This window comes from Pinus tabuliformis, chromosome 3_1 (genome assembly GCF_031772625.1).
Source record: "Pinus tabuliformis cultivar Carrire ecotype Pingquan chromosome 3_1, CPIR1, whole genome shotgun sequence".
Lineage (NCBI taxonomy): Eukaryota > Viridiplantae > Streptophyta > Pinopsida > Pinales > Pinaceae > Pinus > Pinus tabuliformis.
In genome coordinates, this window is record NC_142301.1 from 775,087,758 (window position 1) to 775,099,612 (window position 11,855).

Consider the following 11,855-nt stretch of genomic DNA (forward strand, 5'->3'; position numbering starts at 1 on the left):
ACTTCTTTCAAGTTTAACAAAATATGGCACCACGGCTTCTGAGATTCAAAATACCAATCTGGAACGCCATTATACAATTCAAAATTTGGTGGCAATTAATATCAGATGGTATGAGGAATGGATAACATATGATACACGACATGCCATGATACATATGCCGCTCGTTTCAATGGGCATCAATACAAACAACGAGATGGATGATGGCATCATGCATATCTCCATCACTATGCAATTGGAATCTGTTAGCCGGAGAACGGAGCCGATGTCAGAACCCGTCTCCCAAGGCTGTCCTTAGAGTCTCTTAAAAGAGCATTCATGGAGGTGGAAATGCCTTTTTGCAACAGAGAATGCCGCTTGTGGAAAGTCGTTTAAATGGGGCTGGAAAGGGTAATTCCACGTGCATTTATGTTTCTTTATGTCTTTGCAATGGAACCAGAAATAATGTAGTTTAAGTGGGGCTTCAAATGGTAGTTCCACGTGCATTCAGGTTTCTTAATGGAACCAAAAATAGTCCTTCAAAGTCCATGAAGTATTCTTAAAAATGCTATTTTTAACTTTGGTCCATGGAAGATGCTTTCATTTCCGGACATTTTCCATCTATTTTTAGCTTCGGTCCAAGGAAGACACTTTCATCTCGCAGTAGTCTTACTTTTACATAGTATTACGATCAAATGTTTTTTCATTTTGGTTGAAATTCAGGTGCAGCTTTCTGGTAAGATTGGTGAATTTAAGTTTTCTAAATACATTTAAAAATGTATAAATAGATTAGGATTTCTCCACTTCTACAAACTCAAACTTAAATTCCTACAAAATTTCAACCAGAACAAAACCTGAAAAGGGATTAGACTACCTGAAAAGGGGTTAGACGCCTGCTTTCTTCTCCCTTACTGTCCGTCTGAGACGGAATGCTGTCTATGTCCAATTTTCAAATCCGAATCCCTAAAATTCGGTTTGGGCATTTTGTGCAGATGGGTATAGATGGCGTGAAGACGCTTAAGTCGACAATCTAAAGCCCGGTTACTTTAAGCGGCGCATTCATTTTTAGCTAAAAACATACATTCGTTGTCTCCAGACCCATAATCATTGTGCACCATAGTTGAGCTCTTGAAGGACGATAGCTTATAAGGAGCATTGTGAATAGACTTGATGAACCTGTGAACTTGTGAGCGGATTCAATGGAGGACGGAACATGGCGGTTAACTTCCGCGGGCGAATATCAGGAGGAAACTCAGACTAGGAAAGGTCCTTGGACAGTTCAAGAGGATATGGAGCTGATTAGGTATATAAGATTATACGGTGAAGGGTGCTGGAGCTTTCTCGCAGCGGGTATGTATTGATTGATTGATTTTAATGACATCCCTGAGGGTTGAATAGTCTAAAGGGATTAAGAGAATAACAACTTTAGATTATATATATATATTTTTTATAGGTTGGATTTTCTGTTATGAACTTTGATCAGAAGGTTAGCAATTTAGTTGATTTGATATTCTTGAAACATGGTATATGTTATCAATTTTTAATTTGAAAAAATGGTGTATATTATCAATCTTTAATTTGAAAAAATGTTGTATATTTTAAATCTATTTTCATATTAAAAATACGGTATATTTTAAATCTATTTTTATACTAAATGAAAATATCCTAATTAATTATAAATTTCATGAAAAAATGTCATTCTATATGCACCACATCATTTATCCTAGTTAACTATACATTTCATGAAAAAGTGTCATTCTATCTCCACCTTATCTTTATCTTTATCTCTTCTCAACCTTCCTTAGACACCCTCCACCTAAAAGTTTCACATAATCTGGTCCTGTGTAGCTAACGACCTTACTGATCGCTTAATAACTACCCAAAATATATTTTCTCACCATAATCACAAATTAGGTTAACCTCTTTACGTAATATGATCACAAGTCACAAGTTAGGTTAAACTCTTTATGTAATATGGTTTTTATCTAGGATTATTTAACGTCTATACCAATATCGCTTGTGAAGGGACAATTTTGAGTTTTTTGCTCGTAGTGGCACATGGCAATTTGTTGATGAAGGCTTTCCTGAAATGATTTTACTTAATATAATGACCACTTACAGTAAGCACATACATTAATTCGTTCCGTAGATTTGTTATCAAGGGTTCAGGAATACCTGAAATGAAATGTATATATTTTTCTGCAGGTCTTAACAGAACAGGCAAGAGCTGCGGGCTAAGGTGGGTTAACTATATCCGACCTGATCTCAAACGCAGCAAGATCACTCCTGAAGAAGAGCGTTTGATCATCCAACTCCATGCTCGTTTAGGGAACAGGTATATATTCAAATGGAATAGAGTAGTGTTTCTGATATTTTGTACTCATGGCTTTTAAAATTTATGCAAATGCGAATTGTCAAGTGGTCTCGCATTGCACAGAATTTACCCGGAAGGACGGACAACGAAATAAAAAATTACTGGAGAACGCGTATCATGAAAAAAAATTAATGTACAAATAGGAATCGCCGCAGAAGCATAGGGTAGTAGCAGCGGTACCGATGCAGACCACCTACTACATTTTGAACGTTCACTGCCTCACAACATCGTTTCAAAGAGCGTACGGCCTAGAGAATGTAGAGCCTTCGTCCGGCTTCCCAGAACAAATTACTAATGAAACAAACACGACCCCATACTTACAAGACAATTTCTCGTCACAGGCGATTCCACTTAGTGAAGGAAATTATGATTATGGATGGGAGAGAGAAATTCCTGATCTTTCTCAAATCAATGATGATGGGCAATGGAGAACAGCTTTGCAGCAACATTTGGAAGGATCGCACAACAACGAATTACCGTATAATTTATCAATGGGTTCTCTTGCAGTTCTGCGATCTTCTGATTTCCTTTTAGATGGCGCCACTCAAGATGGAAAAATATCGCCCTTTCCCTTATGTAGGGTATCTCTCCCAGAAGACTCCTATGGTAATGACACTAGAATTGTTATTCGGATTTACTATGGAACATAGATGAAGATGGCGACAGTTTCAATTGCAGTCCACATTCCAGGCGTGTGGAGGACACGTGATCATATAATTAAATAACAATAAAGAAGCCCATGAAATCGAATCTCTTGTTTTATCTATTTTCATTGGATACAGCCACATCACTAGAATTCTGTAGAATTATTATTCTTTTCCCCAAATCTTAATATTTCAATACCATTTCTAATTTTTTTGGACATAGTTTGTGGGATTTCTTAGCTTCAAAGGGTAAATGTTTTATGAATTGCCGTCCGATGAATGTTGAACAGTAAAGGATGATTAATATAACTGCCAAAAATTTAATTAGTAGCCCCTATTTTATCATATCGATATTAATTTCAAAGGATTATAAAGGAAATCCATTGCATCTGCGAATCAACCTCGACGGAAATGACAGGAAATCCAGAAAATAATATATTCATATGGTATAGAAGTAACTTCACATAGGTGGATCAATTTTCTCAAGAATAGGCTGGTTAATCATGAGTGCACTTTCGATTGAAAATCCATTGTATTAGAGTGTTGGTAATGTGTCTAATGTGTTTGCATGATCCAGGGTTATATACATCATGTGTATTTGTATTGTTATGTGATGTAAATTTAGTTGATAGAGTTATATAACTTAATTTCGGTGAGTAAATGGATTAGAATTTTAGATGATATATAATTTTATATAGTATTGTAAATCATGAATTTAATGGATTAGAATTTTCGATGATATATAATTTTATATAGTATTGTAAATTATGAATTTAATGGATTAGAATTTTCGATGATATATAATTTTATATAGTATTGTAAATTATGAACTTAATATGGTTATATATGATTATATAGGGATTTTCAAAAATATGTGCTGATAATGTTTTTTTGTGCATTGTTTTATTGTGATGATTTAGAATTTACATTTGCTATCAAAGCGATTATTGATTTAATTAGAACATTTTTATTAGAAAGGTTTAGGTTATGTTGGATTGGTTATGATAAACTTAGTTTTAATATTTTAATGTGAGCTTTATAGTGATGATTCTATTGTTGAAAAGAACAATGGATAGTTCTAAAATTGAGATGAGAAATTATGGGAAAAGATTTAAGGAAATTCGAGGAGGATTCTTTATTAGACATAAAATGGTGGGTTGTTATGGATAATAGTATTGCATCTATGGGCCTTGACATAATATTTCAAGTACTTGGATAGGGTAGTAACAAGTATAATTTTATTGAGTTTATTGAGTTTCAATTTTACTTAATGTCTCAAAAGAATCAAATCTACACTCAAGTTGTTATGTGATAAGTTAGTCTAAGTTTTTGGTGAATAAGTTTTTCCTTAATAAGAAAGTGTGTTTCCTAAGGATGAATGATGGAGACTTAGTGACAAAGCATAGAAAGGGTTTCAATATTGTGATAAGTTAGTTTTTTTTTATTATAATTATAATTTTAGATGAAGACAATTACATTAGTTCTCTTTGTTTTTTTCCCTATTGATGCCATAATCTACTTGTAGCTATTAGAACTAATAAAACCATTTTAAAGTTTCACTGTGTGGTCTCATCATTTTTATAAGAGGAAATGGAATAGAAAACCATGGATTGTGAGAGCATGGATGCCATATTAGTAAGAAGGAATTCCCTAAATAGAAACAAAAGTAAGTATCAAGTGGAAGATATAAACATAGAGGTAGTTCTAAATATTTAGGAAAATACTTAAAGAAATGATGAAAATGTGGTAAAATTGGTCATTATAAGACTTGAGGTCTAAGGGTATCAATAAAGGGAAGGGACCTAATAATGTTCCCTCTATAGAAGGGAAGATCTTCACAAAGGGAGGAGGAGATGTATACATAGCTTCTTCAACCACACATGTAGATCATAATATATTATTCACCAATTAAGGAATTTATTTCATGTGACTCACAATAGGGAGAGGTTTTGTAAATATGAAAGATATAATGGAGGTGACATTTCCCTAGGAGATAATAGCTAGAATCATAAGATATTGAAAAATCAAGTTGTTATTCTAGGATGGAATGATTATAACACTCACCAAGGTCCTAAACATTCCTGAGCTACCTATAAACTTGATATCTATAAGGAATATGAGTGACACAGGTTTACATACAGTGTTTGAAAGGGAAATTTGCAAACTCGTTTGAGGAGAAATGGTGTTATTGAAGAAAATTCGAACTAGAACTCTATACAAGCTATTTGGAAGCACTATCATTGATTGATGCAATAACTCTATTTTTAATAAGGTTGGAAACAAAGAAAAAAAAACCCGTATTATCATTAGAGAAAGGACAACATTATAGCATCAAAGACTAGGACATATCTAAAAGAAGAGCCTCCAAACATTGTATTGAAAAGGTAGAGGTATGTTTGACCACACTCCGAATTTAAATTCTATGAACATTTCGTTTATGTTAAACATAATCAGACAAGTTTTTGTTTAGATGACGTAAAAGAAATAAAACTTTCAAAGTTGACATACAATGATGTTTCTAGACTTGTTACTATTTCATTACTAGGTAAATCTATGCATTATGTTTTAGTGCTCGAGGATTTTTCAAGGTACGCATAAACTTATAAAAAATATGATGTCTTTGGTAAATTTAAAAAGTTTGTGACTCTTGGGGAGAATAACAGATACAATAAAATTAAGGTGTTGAGAACAAACAACGATGGAGAATTTTGTGGGAATGAATTTGAGGAATTTTGTAAAGAACACGTATAATAAGGCAAGAAACTACTACATACACACCTAAATAGAATAAGACAACAAAAAGGATGATCAAGACATTTCTTAAAAAAAAAGAAAGGAGCATGCTCACTGGTACTAGGTTAGGACATGAATTATGGAAAAAGCTAGTGGTCAATGTATGTTACCTGGTAAATTATTCACACTCATTAGCATTGGTTGGAAATACTTTGTATGAGACATGGATTGGTGAGAAGCTCTCTTAGACATCTCATAATTTTTTGTTGTGATTCTTGTATACATATTTTCAAGGAAAATAAAAGTAATCTAGACAATAAATCTAAAAGAAGAATCTTTATTGGTTATAAAGATGGTTTAACAGTTTATAATTTTTGGAACCCAACAATTGAGGAGTTTGTTTATAGTCAAGATACTACCATTGGAGAGGTCAAATATTTGCATAATGTACTATGTGAGAATAATGTGTGAATAATGTTTTCTATGGGAATTATTCTATTATGAAGGTTTACAACCTACATTTGGTATCAAAGTGATTATTGATTTAAATGGAACAATTTTATTGGTGAGGTTTAGATTATATTGGATTTATATAAATCTAGTTTTAATGTTTCAATGTGAACATTATAGTGATGATGTTATTGCTGGAAAAGAATGACAAATACTTCTAAAATTGAGATGAGAAATTAATGGGGAAAGATTTGAGTTATGGAAATTCAAGAAGGAATATTCTCCATTAGGGAAAAAATGATGGGTCGTTATGGATACTAGTGTGCACCTACGAGTATGTTGACATAATATTTCAAGAACTTGGATAGGGATGCCACATGTACAATTTATTTGAGCCTTTGAGATTCAATTTTACATCTCTCAAAAGAACCGAAGCTACACTCAAGTTGTTATGGGATAAGTTATTCTAAGTCCACGGTAAATAAGTTTTTCCTTAATAAGAAAGTGTGTTTCCTAAGGTTGAATGATGGAAACTTGGTGAAAAATCATATAAATGGCTTCAATATTGTGATAAGTCAATTATTTTTTATTGATATTAAAATTTTATGTGAATTCGATTAATTAATTCACTTTGGTTTTTTTCATATTGATGGGACAATCTAATTCTAGCTATTGGAACTACTATAACCATTCTAAATTTTGACGATGTGGTCTCATCCTTGTTATAAGATGAAATGGCATAGGAAACCATGGAGAGTGAGAGCATGGATGCCATATTAGTAAGAAGGCATTCCCTGGATAGAAACAAAAAGAAATATTGAGTGGAATATATAAACATAGATGTAGTTCTAAATCTTTATAGGACAATCCTTAATGAAATGATGAAAATGTGGTAAAATCAGTTATCATAAGAAGGACTTGAGGTCTAAAGGTATTGACAAAGGGAAGGGGTATAATGATGTTCCTTTGATAGAAAGGAAGATCTTAACAAAGGGAGGAGGATAGGCATACTTAGCTTCTTCAACAACACCTGTAGATCATGATATATAACTGATCAATTAAGGAGATTATTCTCATGTGACTCACAATAGGGAGTGGTTTTGTAAATATGAAAGGTATAATGGAGGTGGCATTTTCCTAAGAGATAATAGCTATATGGAAAAATCAAGTTTTTACTCTAGGATGGAATGATTAAAACACTCGCCAAGGTCCTAAACATTCCTGAGCTACTTAGAAACTTGATATCTATAATCAAGATGAGTGATGCAGGTTTACATACCATGTTTGAAAGGGAAACATGCAAACTTATTTGAGGAGAAATGGCATTAAAGAAGTGAATTCAAACTAGAACTTTATATAAGCTATTTGGAAGCATTATCATTGATGGGGGCAATATCTCTATTGTTCATAAGGTTGGAAACAAAGAACACAAAACCCATATTATCCTTGGAGAAAGGACAATGTTCTAGCATCAAATACTAGGACATATATTTAAGAAGAGCCTTCAAACCTTATATGGAAATGGTTTAGTTATGTTTGAAAAAACTCTGAATTTTAATTTCTATGAACATTACATTTATGCTAAACACAATCACGCAAGTTGTTCTTTAGGTAATACAAGAGAAATGAAAGTTGCAGAGTTGACATACAATGATGTGTTTAGAACTATTACTATTCCATTACTAGGTAAATCTATGCATTACGTGTTATTCATAGAGGATTTCTCAAGGTACACATAAACTTATTCCTCTTGAAAAAATATGACGTCTTTGTTATATTTAAAGAGTTTAAGACTCTTGTGGAGAATCACTTATAGAAGAAAATAAAGGTGTTGAGAAGAAACAATGGTGGAGAATTTTATGGGAATGAATTTGAGGAATTTTCTAAGGAATGCATATAACAAGGCAAAAAACTACTACATACACACCTAAATAGGATAGGACAATAGAAAGGATGATGATGACATTGATGAAAAAAGCATGGAGCATGCTCACTACTTCTAAGTTAGGACAAGAATTATGGAAAACGCTAGTAGTCAATGTAATTTACCTAGTAAATCATTCACACTCATTAGCATTGGTTAGAATGACTTTGTATGAGACATGGATTGGTAATAAACTCTCTTATACATCGTAGAGTTTTTGTTTGTGATGCTTGTGTACATATTTTAAAGGAAAATAGGAGTAATCTACAAAATAAATTTGAAAGGAGAATCTTTATTGGTTATAAATATGTTTTAAAAGGTTATAATTTTTGGAACCCAACAATTTAGGAGGTTATTTATAGATGAGATGCTACAATTGGAGAGGTCAATGATTTGCAAACATGAAATCCTACCAAGGAAAAAAGAACAAGAGATAATGCAATTTCAATTGTAGAATGGAGAAGTTGAAGCAATAGAAGAACATAAACCAAGTGAAAAATGTTAAGCCCTATATAAGCACCATGTTGACCCTGAAACCCATTATTAAACCCTAAGTATTGAGTTAATATTATTTTATTGTTATATTGTTATGTGAGCAAGAACATCTCATTATACCATTTTATTATAATTATATCATTTCTCTCCTATATATAGTAAGGAGACCTAATCTTAGGATCATAAAATCTTATCTTATACATTATATCTATTGTAAAATTGGTCTACAACTGTTGGTTTCTTATCATTTTTAAGGAAGATTATATTTTACATTTGGTGTCAAAGCTATGATCCTAGGTTTTTTCTACTTTGAACGTGTCATCTTGGCATTTATAATTTTTTGGGACACTTCCAACTATGAAATTTTGAGTAGATTAAGGTGGCATCACAAGGTACATATAATTAAAAATTTGTATCCTTTCTCACTATAATATCATACATATACTCTAACAAAGTTAAGATTGTCAATTGTTTTGAAATTAGCTCCAAACAAGCGATTTTTTAATTTTTAGTATAATTTTTTTTCTCGGAAGATCTATATTGTAAAAATTTTGGCAAATTGAGAATCATGTCACTATATGTATAATAAAAAATTTAAATTCTAATTCTCTATAATTTTGGAGATATACCCTATGGATGTTAGGGTTTGTGAATAATCGTAAAATTAGTTTCAAGAAAGCGATCTTGAAATGTTTTCTATACAGTTTTTTGGGCACTTTAGACTATCAAAGATTGAGATATCTAAGGAGACACACGAGGTACGTTAGGTAAACATTTAATTTTTATATTTGAATAAATAGCTCCATGAAAAACCTTACAAGTTTCCATTTGAGAAGAAGTAAAGCATAAACACATTTTTGGAAGGTTAACATAACACTCACTTGACACATCAAATGTTGGTTAGAACTATAGAACTAGAAGAAGATGTATTAATGTATTACATGAAAATATTTCAAATAGAGAAGGGATGAAATATGAAAGAGATATCCACACAAAGTTCAATCATCTATAAAGTCTCCAAATTAAGGTTTTAAAGTTACATAACTTACAACTGACATTTTAATTAGAAGATCCTTTTTTTTTGTGACTAAAAGTTGTGATAAAGAGGATCACTATTATGGCTCCAAACAAAGATCGAAAAACTACTACACAAATTATGCATCTTTAAGGTTCATATGTGATTCAGAAAGAAATAAAATACTTTAGGTACCAATTATCCACTTTGGAAAGTCAACTTAAGAAAATAAGTGAGATTATGAGGGTTCAATTGTCCCAAGTGAAATGATTAGGTGGAAATATGGAACAAAGGATGTTGGATGAAATTAAAAAAGAAGCTGAATGGAAATGAAGAAGTAATAAAAAATTCCATGATTGAGAATAAGGAAGAAATAAAAAACATTCTATTCCAAAATCTCCAAGGAAATCATGAATGTAAGGAGAATAATACTATGACATCAATTGGGGTTATTTTAATACATGTGTGATGGGAAGTGTTACATCATTATTCTTCCAAAGGAAGCCAATTTATCCATTGATTTCTCCAAAGAGGACCTCAATTAGGGTCCTTTCAATATATGTGATATAGGTAGTATTACATCATGATTCTACCAAAGGAAGCCACTTTATGAGATGATGTTTCTTGTTTGGAGAATAAAATTTTAATATATAGCCTTAAAAACATTTGCTAACTATTCCTGTTTGACCATGTCTTTGTGGATGACATGTTGAACTCATTACTAGTGTTGTTCCATCCATCTTCCATAGTTCTTTCCAAATATTACCTATGCATTTTGGATTTGTTTCACTTATTATTACTTTAAGAAAAGCATGACGTCTAGTAATTTCCTTCATGAACACTTCTTCCACTTGGGATGTTGCTATATTAATGTTCATATTTTTCGGTCCACAACAGCCATAAAAATGACATCCTTACGTTTAAATTTTGGTAACTCTATAATGATGTCCATTGATATCTCTTTCCATCTTTAATTATGTGCATGTAATGGATGAAATAATCTTAGATATTTTAATATACCTCCTTTATTTCCTTAGAAAACTTGACATTCCCTTTTATGAATATCTTTCTTCGGCCATTGCCCCCAAAAAATGTTTTATGGTCCTTGGATATGTTTTAGGGAACCTTGCATGTCCTACCATTGGAAAGTCATTTCACCTCAATATTTATTGCTTCAAATTTGATTGAGGGAATGAAAAATATTCTACCCTTGTACCAACATATATCTCCTTTCTACCCCAAATGTTCCATAGAGTTCATCCCTTCCTTTATACATTATATTTTTGTTTAGTATTGTTTTCACTTTTCATTTCATGGTGAAAATTTTCCATCCATGCTAAAATAGAAGATATAATTGAATATAAACTTGAGGCTTCTTCTATTCTAGAAATAGAATCATCTACTACATTTTACTTCCCATTTTTGTAGATTATTTCAAACTAAATTCCTTTCATTCTTATAACCCATTTTTGTTGTAATTTTGATGCCAATATTGTCTCCAAAAAGTACTTTAGGATATCGTGGTTTGTCTTGACTTTGAATTTCCTCCAAATGAGATACTATCGCCATTTTTTGATTGCATATAAGTTTCCTTGATTCATATTCCATATGTTGATTCATCAGATCATTTCCCTTCAATTGTTTGATTTCAAAAGACAATGGTATCCATTCTTGTGAAAATACCATGCCAATTCATTGCTTTGGTGCATCACATCCTACCATCAATTTTTTATGAAATTTAGGTGTTTCCAATACTACTCTAGAATACATGACATCATCTGAGATATAATGCAAAAGTAGTATCATCATTCTATACAAATGGATTTTTATTCAAGAGAGATGTGAGTGGGTCTACAATGTGTGCATAACTCTTGGAAAAAAATTCAATAATATCCTGTAAGTCCAAAAAATCTCTGATACTCTTAATTTTCTTAGAGCTAGGCCATTTCCTAATAGCTTTCATATTTGAGGGCTCACCTTAACTCCTTCCTTTGAGGCAATATGATCCAAATACACTTCTAGTTTCCCAAAATCATGTTTTGGTCATTTTACATACAATTGATTGTTCCCAATAATGTTGGAACTTTATCCACATGTTTAATTTTCTCTCCTCATGACTTTGTATCGATAAGTATATCATCAAGCAAAACCAACACAAATTTTCTAAGATGAGGTTAAAAAAATTTGTTGATAAGGCTTTGAAAAGTACAATGAGTATTAGTCAATTCAGGAGGCATGTAAAAA

General features: G+C 32.0%; 1 protein-coding gene across 1 annotated transcript; it reads left to right on the forward strand.

Annotated features, from left to right (window-relative positions):
* The first annotated feature begins 1,175 nt into the window (after positions 1-1,175).
* On the forward strand, positions 1,176-2,482 carry LOC149189683 (MYB-like transcription factor EOBII). Its single transcript, XM_089410308.1, has 3 exons — positions 1,176-1,326; positions 2,182-2,308; positions 2,392-2,482. Exons 1-3 carry the CDS (start codon positions 1,176-1,178, stop codon positions 2,480-2,482), a joined length of 369 nt encoding a protein of 122 aa, XP_089266434.1.
* Positions 2,483-11,855: the final 9,373 nt, after the last annotated feature.

What these genes read in the sequence shown, in the direction of transcription:
- LOC149189683 (XM_089410308.1), top strand. Translation starts at nt 1,176, where the DNA reads ATGGAGGACGGAACATGGCGGTTAACTTCCGCGGGCGAATATCAGGAG. An exon ending in CTGGAGCTTTCTCGCAGCGG is followed by an intron (nt 1,327 to 2,181) that starts GTATGTATTGAT and finishes ATTTTTCTGCAG; the next exon opens with GTCTTAACAGAACAGGCAAG. An exon ending in CTCCATGCTCGTTTAGGGAA is followed by an intron (nt 2,309 to 2,391) that starts CAGGTATATATT and finishes AATGCGAATTGT; the next exon opens with CAAGTGGTCTCGCATTGCAC.